The sequence below is a fragment of the Cricetulus griseus genome, chromosome 8 (assembly GCF_003668045.3).
Source record: "Cricetulus griseus strain 17A/GY chromosome 8, alternate assembly CriGri-PICRH-1.0, whole genome shotgun sequence".
NCBI lineage: Eukaryota > Metazoa > Chordata > Mammalia > Rodentia > Cricetidae > Cricetulus > Cricetulus griseus.
Genome location: NC_048601.1, coordinates 83,337,957 through 83,353,017, shown reverse-complemented (window position 1 = coordinate 83,353,017; position 15,061 = coordinate 83,337,957). Strand labels below are relative to the sequence as shown.

At 42.5% G+C, this 15,061-nt stretch overlaps 1 protein-coding gene across 2 annotated transcripts in view; it reads left to right on the top strand.

The window, feature by feature from the left end:
• Positions 1-15,061, top strand: part of LOC100761790 (probable E3 ubiquitin-protein ligase HERC3) — a 160,068-nt gene that overhangs the window by 101,853 nt on the left and 43,154 nt on the right. For both annotated transcript variants that reach the window (XM_027429738.2, XM_027429739.2), the window contains exons 16-17: positions 14,553-14,576; positions 14,668-14,757. In XM_027429738.2, coding sequence (XP_027285539.1) covers positions 14,553-14,576; positions 14,668-14,757 — 114 coding nt within the window. The remainder of the gene's footprint in view (positions 1-14,552; positions 14,577-14,667; positions 14,758-15,061) is intronic.

Genomic DNA, 15,061 nt, shown 5'->3' with positions numbered 1-15,061 from the left:
TTCTCTCACAGGCCTTCTGAAATGACTCAGGTCCTTTTTCTCCCTCTGCTGTTAAATCTTCCTCAGGCGGCAAGCTAGGGAAGTATTGGCTTTTTCTTTAGGAAACACAGAATCTATGCAGCCAAAATAAACCCCAAGATGTCCTAGCACTGTAAATAAGGACTATAGCCATGAGGCCTTGTTGGAGTTTTGTCACAGGCCTTCTGAAATGACTCACGTCCTTTTTCTCCCTCTGCTGTTAAATCTTCCTCATGCAGCAAGCTAAGGAAGTATTGACTTTTTTCCTTAGGAAACACAGAATCTATGCAGCCAAAAAAAAAACCCTAAGATGTCCTATATTGTACATAAGGACTATAGCCACGAGGCCTGTTTTGAATTCTCTTTCAGGCCTTCTGAAATGACTCAGCTCTTTTTTCTCCCTCTGCTGTTAAATCTTCCTCATGCAGCAAGCTAGGGAAGTATTGGCCTTTTTCTTTAGTAAATACAGAATCTATGCAGTCAAAAAACCCCATGATGTCCTAGCATTGTAAATAAGGCCTATAGCCACCAGCCTGGTTTGAGTTCTCTCACAGGCCTTCTGAAATGACTCAGGTCCTTTTTGTCCCTCTGTTGTTAAATCGTCCTCAGGCAGCAAGCTAGTGAAGTATTGCCTTTTTTTCCCTTAGGAAACACAGAATCTATCCAGCCAAAAAACCTCAAGATGTCCTAGCATTGTACATAAGGACCACAGCCACCAGGCCTGGTTTGAGTTCTCTCACAGGCCTTCTGAAATGACTCAGCTCCTTTTTCTCCCTCTGCTGTTAAATCTTCCTCATGGAGCAAGCTATGTAAATTTTGGCTTTTTTTCTTTAGGAAACACAGAATCTATGCAGCCAAAATAAACCCCAAGATGTCCTAGCATTGTAAATAAGGACTATAGCCATGAGGCCTGCTTGGAGTTTTCATACAAGCCTTCTGAAATGACTCAGCTCCTTTTTCTCCCTCTGCTGTTAAGTCTTCCTCAGGCAGCAAGCTAGGGAAGTATTGGCTTTTTTTCTTTAGGAAACACAGAATCTATGCAGCCAAAATAAACCCCAAGATGTCCTAGCATTGTAAATAAGGCCTATATCCACCAGCCTGGTTTGAGTTCTCTCACAGGCCTTCTGAAATGACTCAGGTCCTTTTTCTCCCTCTGTTGTTAAATCTTCCTCAGGCAGCAAGCTAGTATAGTATTGCCTTTTTTTCCCTTAGGAAACACAGAATCTATCCAGCCAAAAAACCTCAAGATGTCCTAGCATTGTACATAAGGACTATAGCCACCAGGCCTGTTTTGAGTTCTCTCACAGGCCTTCTGAAATGACTCAGGTCCCTTTTCTCCCTCTGCTGTTAAATCTTCCTCATGCAGCAAGCTAGGGAAGTATTGGCTTTTTTTCTTTTGGAAACACAAAATATATGCAGCCAAAATAAACCCCAAGATGTCCTAGCATTGTACATAAGGACTATAGCCATGAGGCCTGCTTGGAGTTTTCTTACAGGCCTTCTGAAATGACTCAGCTCCTTTTTCTGCCTCTGCTGTTAAATCATCCTCAGGCAGCAAGCTAGGGAAGTATTGGCTTTTTTTCTTTAGGAAATACAGAATCTATGCAGCCAAAATCAAAAAACCCCAAGATGTCCTAGCATTGTACATAAGGACTATAGCCATGAGGCCTGGTTGGAGTTCTCTTTCAGGCCTTCTGAAATGACTCAGCTCCTTTTTCTGCCTCTGCTGTTAAATCTTCCTCAGGCAGCAAGCTAGGGAAGTATTGTCTTTTTTCCTTAGGAAACACAGAATCTGTCCAGCCAAAAAACCCCATATGTCCTAGCATTGTAAATAAGGACTATAGCCACCAGGCCTAGTTTGAGTTCTCTCACAGGCCTTCTGAAATGACTCAGGTCCTTTTTCTCCCTCTGCTGTTAAATCTTCCTCAGGCAGCAAGCTAGGGAAGTACTGGCTTTTTTCTTTAGGAAACACAGAATCTATGCAGCCAAAATAAACCCCAAGATGTCCTAGCATTGTACATAAGGACTATAGCCATGAGGCCTGGTTGGAGTTGTCTCACAGGCCTTCTGAAATGACTCAGGTCCTTTTTCTGCCTCTGCTGTTAAATCTTCCTCAGGCAGCAAGCTAGGTAAGTATTGGCTTTTTTCCTTAGGAATCACAGAATCTATCCAGCCAAAAAACCCCAAGATGTCCTAGCATTGTACATAAGGACCACAGCCACCAGGCCTGGTTTGAGTTCTCTCACAGGCCTTCTGAAATGACTCAGGTCCCTTTTCTCCCTCTGCTGTTAAATCTTCCTCAGGCAGCAAGCTAGGGAAGTATTGACTTTTTTTCCCTTAGGAAACACAGAATCTATCCAGCCAAAAAACTCAAGATGTCCTAGCATTGTACATAAGGACTATAGCCGTGAGGCCTGGTTTGAGTTCTCTCACAGGCCTTCTGAAATGACTCAGGTCCCTTTTCTCCCTCTGCTGTTAAATCTTCCTCAGGCAGCAAGCTAGGGAAGTATTGACTTTTTTTCTTTAGGAAACACAGAATATATGCAGCCAAAATAAACCCCAAGATGTCCTAGCATTGTACATAAGGACTATAGCCATGAGGCCTGCTTGGAGTTTTCTTACAGGCCTTCTGAAATGACTCAGCTCCTTTTTCTGCCTCTGCTGTTAAATTTTCCTCAGGCAGCAAGCTAGGGAAGTATTGGCTTTTTTCTTTAGGAAACACAGAATCTATGCAGCCAAAATAAATCCCAAGATGTCCTAACATTGTACATAAGGACTATAGCCATGAGGCCTGGTTTGAGTTCTCTCACAGGCCTTCTGAAATGACTCAGGTCCTTTTTCTCCCTCTGCTGTTAAATCTTCCTCAGGCAGCAAGCTAGGGAAGTATTGGCTTTTTTTCTTTAGGAAACACAGAATATATGAAGCCAAAATAAACCCAAAGATGTCCTAGCATTGTAAATAAGGACTTTAGCCATGAGGCCTGCTTGGAGTTTTCTTACAGGCCTTCTGAAATGACTCAGCTCCTTTTTCTCCCTCTGCTGTTAAATCTTCCTCAGGCAGTAAGCTAGGGAAGTATTGGCTTTTTTCCTTAGGAAACACAGAATCTATCCAGCCAAAAAAACCCCAAGATGTCCTAGCATTGTAAATAAGGACTATAGCCACCAGGCCTGGTTTGAGTTCTCTCACAGGCCTTCTGAAATGACTCAGGTCCTTTTTCTCCCTCTGCTATTAAATCTTCCTCAGGTAGCAAGCTAGGGAAGTATTGGCTTTTTCTTTAGGAAACACAGAATCTATGCAGCAAAATAAACCCCAAGATGTCCTAGCACTGTAAATAAGGACTATAGCCATGATGCCTGCTTGGAGTTTTCTTACAGGCCTTCTGAAATGACTCAGCTTCTTTTTCTCCCTTTGCTGTTAAATCTTCCTCAGGCAGCAAGCTAGGGAAGTACTGCGTTTTTTCTTTAGGAGACACCGAATCTATGCAGCGAAAAAAAAAAAAAAACTCCAAGATGTCCTAGCATTGTACATAAGGACTATATCCACCAGGCCTGGTTTGAGTTCTCTCACAGGCCTTCTGAAATGACTCAGGTCCTTTTTCTCCCTCTCTGTTAAATCTTCCTCAGGCAGCAAGCTAGGGAAGTATTGGCTTTTTTCTTTAGGAAACACAGAATCTATGCAGCCAAAATAAACCCCTAGATGTCCTAGCATTGTAAATATGGACTATAGCCATGAGGCCTTGTTGGAGTTTTCTCACAGGCCTTCTGAAATGACTCAGGTCCTTTTTCTCCCTCTGCTGATAAATCTTCCTCAGGCAGCAAGCTAGGGAAGTAATGACTTTTTTCCTTAGGAAACACAGAATCTGTGCAGCCAAAAAAAAAAAAAAAAAAAAAACCCAAGATATCCTATATTGTACATAAGGACTATAGCCACGAGGCCTGGTTTGAATTCTCTTTCAGGCCTTCTGAAATGACTCAGCTCTTTTTTCTCCCTCTGCTGTTAAATCTTCCTCATGCAGCAAGCTAGGGAAGTATTGGCCTTTTTCTTTAGTAAATACAGAATCTATGCAGTCAAAAAACCCCATGATGTCCTAGCATTGTAAATAAGGCCTATAGCCACCAGCCTGGTTTGAGTTCTCTCACAGGCCTTCTGAAATGACTCAGGTCCTTTTTCTCCCTCTGCTGTTATTTCTTCCTCAGGCAGCAAGCTAGGGAAGTATTGGCTTTTTTCCTTAGGAAACACAGAATCTATCCAGCCAAAAAAACCCCAAGATGTCCTAGCATTGTAAATAAGGATTATAGCCATCAGGCCTGGTTTGAGTTCTCTCACAGGCCTTCTGAAATGACCCAGGTCCTTTTTCTCCCTCTGCTGTTAAATCTTCCTCAGGCAGCAAGCTAGGGAAGTACTGGCTTTTTTCTTTAGGAAACACAGAATCTATCCAGCCAAAAAAACCCCAAGATGTCCTAGCATTGTAAATAAGGACTATAGCCACCAGGCCTGGTTTGAGTTCTCTCACAGGCCTTCTGAAATGACCCAGGTCCTTTTTCTCCCTCTGCTGTTAAATCTTCCTCAGGCAGCAAGCTAGGGAAGTATTGGCTTTTTTCCTTAGGAAACACAGAATCTATGCAGCCAAAATAAACCCCAAGATGTCCTAGCATTGTACATAAGGACTATAGCCATGAGGCCTGCTTGGAGTTTTCTTACAGGCCTTCTGAAATGACTCAGCTCCTTTTTCTGCCTCTGCTGTTAAATCTTCCTCAGGCAGCAAGCTAGGGAAGTATTGGCTTTTTTCTTTAGGAAATACAGAATCTATGCAGCCAAAAACAAAAAACCCCAGATGTCCTAGCATTGTAAATAAGGACTATAGCCATGAGGCCTGCTTGGAGTTTTCTTACAGGCCTTCTGAAATGACTCAGCTCCTTTTTCTCCCTCTGCTGTTAAATCTTCCTCAGGCATCAAGCTAGGGAAGTATTGGCTGTTTTCCTTAGGAAACACAGAATCTATCCAGCCAAAAAAATCCCAAGATATCCTAGCATTGTAAATAAGGACTATAGCCACCAGGCCTGGTTTGAGTTCTCTCACAGGCCTTCTGAAATGACTCAGGTCCTTTTTCTCCCTCTGCTGTTAAATCTTCCTCAGGCAGCAAGCTAGGGAAGTACTGGCTTTTTTCTTTAGGAAACACAGAATCTATCCAGCCAAAAAAACCCCAAGATGTCCTAGCATTGTAAATAAGGACTATAGCCACCAGGCCTGGTTTGAGTTCTCTCACAGGCCTTCTGAAATGACTCAGGTCCTTTTTCTCCCTCTGCTGTTAAATCTTCCTCAGGCAGCAAGCTAGGGAAGTATTGGCTTTTTTTCTTTAGGAAACACAGAATATATGCAGCCAAAATAAACCCAAAGATGTCCTAGCATTGTAAATAAGGACTTTAGCCTTGAGGCCTGCTTGGAGTTTTCTTACAGGCCTTCTGAAATGACTCAGCTCCTTTTTCTCCCTCTGCTGTTAAATCTTCCTCATGCAGTAAGCTAGGGAAGTATTGGCTTTTTTCCTTAGGAAACACAGAATCTATCCAGCCAAAAAAACCCCAAGATGTCCTAGCATTGCAAATAAGGACTATAGCCACCAGGCCTCGATTGAGTTCTCTCACAGGCCTTCTGAAATGACTCAGGTCCTTTTTCTCCCTCTCTGTTAAATCTTCCTCAGGAAGCAAGCTAGGGAAGTATTGGCTTTTTCTTTAGGAAACACAGAATCTATGCACACAAAATAAACCCCAAGATGTCCTAGCATTGTAAATAAGGACTATATCCATGAGGCCTTGTTGGAGTTTTCTCACAGGCCTTCTGAAATGACTCAGGTCCTTTTTCTCCCTCTCTGTTAAATCTTCCTCAGGCAGCAAGCTAGGGAAGTATTGGCTTTTTTCTTTAGGAAACACAGAATCTATGCAGCCGAAATAAACCCCAAGATGTCCTAGCATTGTAAATATGGACTATATCCACCAGGCCTGGTTTGAGTTCTCTCACAGGCCTTCTGAAATGACTCAGGTCCTTTTTCTCCCTCTGCTGTTAAATCTTCCTCAGGCAGCAAGCTAGGGAAGTAATGACTTCTTTCCTTAGGCAACACAGAATCTATGCAGCCAAAAAAAAAAAGACCCAAGATGTCCTATATTGTACATAAGGACTATAGCCACGAGGCCTGGTTTGAATTCTCTTTCAGGCCTTCTGAAATGACTCAGCTGTTTTTTCTCCCTCTGCGGTTCACTCTTCCTCATGCAGCAAGCTAGGGAAGTATTGGCCTTTTTCTTTAGTAAATACAGAATCTATGCAGTCAAAAAACCCCATGATGTCCTAGCATTGTAAATAAGGCCTATAGCCACCAGCCTGGTTTGAATTCTCTCACAGGCCTTCTGAAATGACTCAGGTCCTTTTTGTCCCTCTGTTGTTAAATCGTCCTCAGGCAGCAAGCTAGTGAAGTATTGCCTTTTTTTCCCTTAGGAAACACAGAATCTATCCAGCCAAAAAACTCAAGATGTCCTAGCATTGTACATAAGGACTATAGCCGTGAGGCCTGGTTTGAGTTCTCTCACAGGCCTTCTGAAATGACTCAGGTCCCTTTTCTCCCTCTGCTGTTAAATCTTCCTCAGGCAGCAAGCTAGGGAAGTATTGGCTTTTTTCCTTAGGAAACACAGAATCTATCCAGCCAAAAAAAACCCCAAGATGTCCTAGCATTGTAAATAAGGACTATAGCCATGAGGCCTGCTTGGAGTTTTCTTACAGGCCTTCTGAAATGACTCAGCTCCTTTTTCTCCCTCTGCTGTTAAATCTTCCTCAGGCAGCAAGCTAGGGAAGTATTGCCTTTTTTTCCCTTAGGAAACACAGAATCTATCCAGCCAAAAAACTTCAAGATGTCCTACCATTGTACATAAGGAATATAGCCACCAGGCCTGGTTTGAGTTCTCTCACAGGCCTTCTGAAATGACTCAGGTTCTTTTTCCCCCTCTGCTGTTAAATCTTCCTCAGTTAGCAAGCTAGGGAAGTATTGACTTTTTTCCTTAGGAAACACAGAATCTATGCAGCCAAAAAAAAAAAACCCGAAGATGTCCTATATTGTACATAAGGACTATAACCATGAGGCCTGGTTTGAGTTCTCTCCCAGGCCTTCTGAAATGACTCAGCTCTACTTTCTCCCTCTGCTGTTAAATCTTCCTCATGCAGCAAGCTAGGGAAGTATTGGCTTTTTTCTTTAGGAAATACAGAATCTATGCAGTCAAAAAACCCCAAGATGTCCTTGCATTATAAATAAGGCCTATAGCCACCAGCCTGGTTTGAGTTCTCTCACAGGCCTTCTGAAATGACTCAGCTCCTTTTTCACCCTCTGCTGTTAAATCTTCCTCATGCAGCAAGCTAGGGAAGTATTGGCTTTTTTCTTTAGGAAACACAGAATCTATCCAGCCAAAAAAACCCCAAGATGTCCTAGCATTGTAAATAAGGACTATAGCCACCAGGCCTGGTTTGAGTTCTCTCACAGGCCTTCTGAAATGACCCAGGTCCTTTTTCTCCCTCTGCTGTTAAATCTTCCTCAGGCAGCAAGCTAGGGAAGTATTGGCTTTTTCTTTAGGAAACATAGAATCTATCCAGCCAAAAAAACCCCAAGATGTCCTAGCATTGTAAATAAGGACTATAGCCACCAGGCCTGGTTTGAGTTCTCTCACAGGCCTTCTGAAATGACTCAGGTCCTTTTTCTGACTCTGCTGTTAAATCTTCCTCAGGCAGCAAGCTAGGGAAGTACTGGCTTTTTTCTTTGGGAAACACAGAATCTATGCAGCCAAAATAAATCCCAAGATGTCCTAACATTGTACATAAGGACTATAGCCATGAGGCCTGGTTTGAGTTCTCTCACAGGCCTTCTGAAATGACTCAGGTCCTTTTTCTCCCTCTGCTGTTAAATCTTCCTCATGCAGCAAGCTAGGGAAGTATTGGATTTTTTTCTTTAGGAAACACAGAATATATGAAGCCAAAATAAACCCAAAGATGTCCTAGCATTGTAAATAAGGACTTTAGCCATGAGGCCTGCTTGGAGTTTTCTTACAGGCCTTCTGAAATGACTCAGCTCCTTTTTCTCCCTCTGCTGTTAAATCTTCCTCAGGCAGTAAGCTAGGGAAGTATTGGCTTTTTTCCTTAGGAAACACAGAATCTATCCAGCCAAAAAAACCCCAAGATGTCCTAGCATTGTATATAAGGACTATAGCCACCAGGCCTGGTTTGAGTTCTCTCACAGGCCTTCTGAAATGACTCAGGTCCTTTTTCTCCCTCTGCTGTTAAATCTTCCTCAGGCGGCAAGCTAGGGAAGTATTGGCTTTTTCTTTAGGAAACACAGAATCTATGCAGCCAAAATAAACCCCAAGATGTCCTAGCACTGTAAATAAGGACTATAGCCATGAGGCCTTGTTGGAGTTTTGTCACAGGCCTTCTGAAATGACTCACGTCCTTTTTCTCCCTCTGCTGTTAAATCTTCCTCATGCAGCAAGCTAAGGAAGTATTGACTTTTTTCCTTAGGAAACACAGAATCTATGCAGCCAAAAAAAAAACCCTAAGATGTCCTATATTGTACATAAGGACTATAGCCACGAGGCCTGTTTTGAATTCTCTTTCAGGCCTTCTGAAATGACTCAGCTCTTTTTTCTCCCTCTGCTGTTAAATCTTCCTCATGCAGCAAGCTAGGGAAGTATTGGCCTTTTTCTTTAGTAAATACAGAATCTATGCAGTCAAAAAACCCCATGATGTCCTAGCATTGTAAATAAGGCCTATAGCCACCAGCCTGGTTTGAGTTCTCTCACAGGCCTTCTGAAATGACTCAGGTCCTTTTTGTCCCTCTGTTGTTAAATCGTCCTCAGGCAGCAAGCTAGTGAAGTATTGCCTTTTTTTCCCTTAGGAAACACAGAATCTATCCAGCCAAAAAACCTCAAGATGTCCTAGCATTGTACATAAGGACCACAGCCACCAGGCCTGGTTTGAGTTCTCTCACAGGCCTTCTGAAATGACTCAGCTCCTTTTTCTCCCTCTGCTGTTAAATCTTCCTCATGGAGCAAGCTATGTAAATTTTGGCTTTTTTTCTTTAGGAAACACAGAATCTATGCAGCCAAAATAAACCCCAAGATGTCCTAGCATTGTAAATAAGGACTATAGCCATGAGGCCTGCTTGGAGTTTTCATACAAGCCTTCTGAAATGACTCAGCTCCTTTTTCTCCCTCTGCTGTTAAGTCTTCCTCAGGCAGCAAGCTAGGGAAGTATTGGCTTTTTTTCTTTAGGAAACACAGAATCTATGCAGCCAAAATAAACCCCAAGATGTCCTAGCATTGTAAATAAGGCCTATATCCACCAGCCTGGTTTGAGTTCTCTCACAGGCCTTCTGAAATGACTCAGGTCCTTTTTCTCCCTCTGTTGTTAAATCTTCCTCAGGCAGCAAGCTAGTATAGTATTGCCTTTTTTTCCCTTAGGAAACACAGAATCTATCCAGCCAAAAAACCTCAAGATGTCCTAGCATTGTACATAAGGACTATAGCCACCAGGCCTGTTTTGAGTTCTCTCACAGGCCTTCTGAAATGACTCAGGTCCCTTTTCTCCCTCTGCTGTTAAATCTTCCTCATGCAGCAAGCTAGGGAAGTATTGGCTTTTTTTCTTTTGGAAACACAAAATATATGCAGCCAAAATAAACCCCAAGATGTCCTAGCATTGTACATAAGGACTATAGCCATGAGGCCTGCTTGGAGTTTTCTTACAGGCCTTCTGAAATGACTCAGCTCCTTTTTCTGCCTCTGCTGTTAAATCATCCTCAGGCAGCAAGCTAGGGAAGTATTGGCTTTTTTTCTTTAGGAAATACAGAATCTATGCAGCCAAAATCAAAAAACCCCAAGATGTCCTAGCATTGTACATAAGGACTATGGCCATGAGGCCTGGTTGGAGTTCTCTTTCAGGCCTTCTGAAATGACTCAGCTCCTTTTTCTGCCTCTGCTGTTAAATCTTCCTCAGGCAGCAAGCTAGGGAAGTATTGTCTTTTTTCCTTAGGAAACACAGAATCTGTCCAGCCAAAAAACCCCATATGTCCTAGCATTGTAAATAAGGACTATAGCCACCAGGCCTAGTTTGAGTTCTCTCACAGGCCTTCTGAAATGACTCAGGTCCTTTTTCTCCCTCTGCTGTTAAATCTTCCTCAGGCAGCAAGCTAGGGAAGTACTGGCTTTTTTCTTTAGGAAACACAGAATCTATGCAGCCAAAATAAACCCCAAGATGTCCTAGCATTGTACATAAGGACTATAGCCATGAGGCCTGGTTGGAGTTGTCTCACAGGCCTTCTGAAATGACTCAGGTCCTTTTTCTGCCTCTGCTGTTAAATCTTCCTCAGGCAGCAAGCTAGGTAAGTATTGGCTTTTTTCCTTAGGAATCACAGAATCTATCCAGCCAAAAAACCCCAAGATGTCCTAGCATTGTACATAAGGACCACAGCCACCAGGCCTGGTTTGAGTTCTCTCACAGGCCTTCTGAAATGACTCAGGTCCTTTTTCTCCCTCTCTGTTAAATCTTCCTCAGGCAGCAAGCTAGGGAAGTATTGGCTTTTTCTTTAGGAAACACAGAATCTATGCAGCCAAAATAAACCCCAAGATGTAGCATTGTAAATAAGGACTATAGCCATGAGGCCTGGTTTGAGTTCTCTCCCAGGCCTTCTGAAATGACTCAGCTCTTTTTTCTCCCTCTGCTGTTAAATCTTCCTCAGGCAGCAAGCTATGGAAGTATTGGCTTTTTTCTTTAGGAAATACAGAATCTATGCAGTCAAAAAACCCCACGATGTCCTAGCATTGTTAATAAGGCCTATAGCCACCAGCCTGGTTTGAGTTCTCTCACAGGCCTTCTGAAATGACTCAGGTCCTTTTTCTCCCTCTGTTGTTAAATCGTCCTCAGGCAGCAAGCTAGTGAAGTATTGCCTTTTTTTCCCTTAGGAAACACAGAATCTATCCAGCCAAAAAACCTCAAGATGTCCTAGCATTGTACATAAGGACTATAGCCACCAGGCCTGGTTTGAGTTCTCTCACAGGCCTTCTGAAATGACTCAGGTCCCTTTTCTCCCTCTGCTGTTAAATCTTCCTCATGCAGCAAGCTAGGGAAGTATTGGCTTTTTTTTTTTAGGAAACACAGAATATATGCAGCCAAAATAAACCCCAAGATGTCCTAGCATTGTAAATAAGGACTATAGCCATGAGGCCTGCTTGGAGTTTTCTTATAGGCTTTCTGAAATGACTCAGCTCCTTTTTCTGCCTCTGCTGTTTAATCTTCCTCAGGCAGCAAGCTAGGGAAGTATTGGCTTTTTTCTTTAGGAAATACAGAATCTATGCAGCCAAAAACAAAAAACCCCAAGATGTCCTAGCATTGTACATAAGGACTATAGCCATGAGGCCTGGTTGGAGTTCTCTTTCAGGCCTTCTGCAATGACTCAGCTCCTTTTTCTCCGTCTGCTGTTAAAAATTCCTCAGGCAGCAAGCTAGGGACGTATTGGCTTTTTTCTTAGGAAACACAGATCTACCTAGCCAAAAAAAGCCAAGATGTCGTTTTCTTTTCTCACTGTGCTTGCACAGTTAAGCATTTACAACCCACCGAAGCAGTTATTAACAGAGAAGTGTAAATTGGGTGATAACACACAGTAAGTGGAGATCTTTTAGAATGTGTTTTTATATTGTTTATAGAATCGACATTCTAGGAGACATTAAAGCAACAGCAGCACTTTAGATCTCTAAGCATGAATTTGTTCAATGTTTTATTTTGACAAATGTTTTAGATTAAGATGATCTTTATTGCTGGTTTTTATGTTTCTGTTAATAATATTTATTACATATCTATCATAAACATACCATCCTAGAAACGTAGCCAGATATGTGCATGTCTTTCCACAATACCAGTTTATTAAATAACAATAAATTCACGTTTACTGGTTATTTTCTACATTGCTGTTATTCGGTGCCTGAAAAAAGCAACTTAAAGGTCTTCAGAGTGACGAAGCCAGTCATGGTGGTTGGAGCATCTGGGAACAGCATGTTTCAGGAATGCAGTCATAGAATGATTTCTTCCTGCCCCCCCCCAGCCCCTTTTTGAAATAGGGTCCTCTGTAGCCCAGGCTGGGCTCAAACTTACTATGGATTAGAGCGTGACTTAAACTCATGTATTCCTGTATTTACCCTGAGTGCCAGGCGTATAGCATACACCACCATGCTCTCTATGCAGTGCTGGGAATCAAACTCAAGGCTTTATTTGTTCAAGGCAAGCACTCTGCTAACTGAGCTACACCCCTAGTCTGACATTCTCATTCTTTATTCTGGCCGGGAACCCATCCAAGGAGTGATACCACCCACTTCCAGGGTGGGTCATTCCGCCTCTTAACACCATTACCGATACATCCAAAGGTCTGCCTGAAAGGTTCAGGCATTATGCTGGCCTGCCCCTTTTACCTGGTGGAATCCACTCAGGCAATACCCTGGTCAGCCCAAGGTTCCATGGGAAAGAAGTCTGCACGCAGGTGCAGAGGACCCCTTTAAAAGATAGGCCCCTGCCCCTTTACGCTCTCTTTGCCCCTTTACTCTCTCTGTCTCTGTCTCTGTCTCTGTCTCTGTCTCTCTCTCTCTCTCCCCCTGTCTCTCTCTCTCTGTCTCCTGTCTCCTGTCTCTCTGTTTCCCGCTCTGTCTCTCTATGGCAACCAGCCATGGCGGTCAGCCATTACCCTGTTCCTCTTCTTAGTCTCCCCATTCTGCCTTATAATAAACTTATAGTCAATATGTCTGTCTCAGCAATTTCTCTTTTCTTCTTTTTAAACAAAACAATAACATTTTGGCGCCCGGACGTGGAAAGGCTCTGCCCTTTATACCTTCTCCAAGACCCGCTGGCGGGCGCGTGTTAGGCAAGGGTACCCTTACACTGCCTTTCTGAAGATTAGAAATTGACCAAAAGAGCCAGCTATTACGTGATAGCTGGCCATTAGAAAATTACAAGTTCTTTTATTTTAGTCTAATTACTAGTATTACTTGTGAAATCCTAGATTACATGTTACACAGTATGCATGCTGGTTACATAATGGCTACAAAAGACTTTAAGAAGTCACAGAGTTCAGAGGCCTTCTGGGAAGCAGATTCAGAGATCTGTATTACAGGTGCCTCCAGTGTTGTTGAACCCAGCTGGTTGGCGGCTGGAGGCCAGCAGAATTGAGCTATAGGGTTGAAAATGAGTCATATCTGTGGGATCATCAAGGTGAGGCACAGGACCTAGTCCAGATAGTTGGGAAACAGACAAATGGACAGATAGAAGCTCCAAATGGGCAATGGCAAGCAGTTCAGACTGAGCTGAGCTGAAGCCCCATTAATAACTCTGCCTGGCAGTACCTTGAAGTGTTCACGGGGTATTCAGTAGGTGGGATCCTACCACTTTGTTACATATCCTTCTTTCTGTGGGGTCCAGGTAAGTATTTGTACTTCTGTTGGTCTGTCTGGTTCTTGGCCTGGTTTTGTGCATATGGTTTTAAATCCTACCACCATGTGCTTCATTTATAACTGTGTTGACGTGTTGTGTACTTGTATAAGTCATTTATCAGTCTATAGTCCATGGTCCGTGCTAGACAGGTGGTGGCATGAACTTGCACATAAGTTGCAGCATCATTGTCACCCTGACTTGTGTTTACACTCAGAATGACGTCAGCTGGTGCTTTGTAAAATGGAGTTCCTTAGGCAAGACACAACCCGAGAGCCACTGCTCTCCCACCCATAGGGAGGGGTTCAGTGCAGTGTACAGCCTGATCTCCACAAACAACACATGTTTTTCAGAAGTTTCCCTTATTTTCTTGACACAAAAACTGTAATGTACCTGTTACCTACACTTCATTGTGGCTGAATTTGTTTACTATATCTCATCTCAAAATTAGAATACTAGAATCATCCCCAAATTTGTGGAGCAGCTTTTATGGTCAAGTTATTTATATAATGTGAGTATTACTGTTTCCTCCCTCTAAGCATGTCTGCAAGAGAAAAGGAAAGTGTTACTTGTATTCTAGGTTGGCAGCCCTCATCTGGAATACATGTTACCCTCACATTTGCCATGTAGCACAGGCTGGCCATCAGCTGGTAGTTCTCCCACCTGTGCCTCACGGGGCTAGGATCATAGGCACATGCCATTCTGCCAACTGGAACTAGGTCTGTTATAGAGAGAATCCAATCAATTCTGTGAATTATGAAGAACCAGTAAATGGCCTTAAAAACCTTTTACATTTTTAAACAATTTTTGCTCTTTGTTTTTAAGGTTTTTGCTCTTTTTTTTTCAGTCTGTGTCCATCAAAACATTGTCAGCTATTGAAACAGTATTAGTTTGATGGCTGAAAAACCAGATAATGTGAAAAGATTTGTGAGATATATATATATATATATATATATATATATATATATATATATATATATGGGGTTAAATTATGCTTTTATAATTCAAGTAAGAGTCTGTCTTTTTGTTTTTTTATGCAGAAACCTAGACCGTCTATCATGCAGGTAAATGATGCCTTTTGAATGTACCGATGTGTCTGTCTCCAGTGTTCTCTGTAGAATTTTGTAATAATATGAACGATGTGTTTTCTTCTAGGATTCTGTAACCCTTTGCTCCTACCCCTTCATCTTCGATGCCCAAGCCAAGACCAAAATGCTGCAGACTGATGCGGAGTTGCAGATGCAGGTAGCTGCAGCGTCTCAGGGCCATTTCCTCCCTTTACTTCTTCTCGGTGTCCACAGTCAGTTATTTATGTATGGACAGCTCCCAGGTCACAGTCTATCACTGAGGAAAGTCAGAGCAGGAACTCCCAGCAGGAACTGGAAAAGAGATCATGAGGAACACTGCTTACTGGTTTGCTCTCCATGACCTGCTCGGCTTCTTTCTTTTTTGTTTTTGTATATAAAAAATATTTAGTAAATTTTAGTTCTAATATTTATTTGTATGTAAAATATTTACTAAATTTTAATTTAAATTACATCATTCCCCC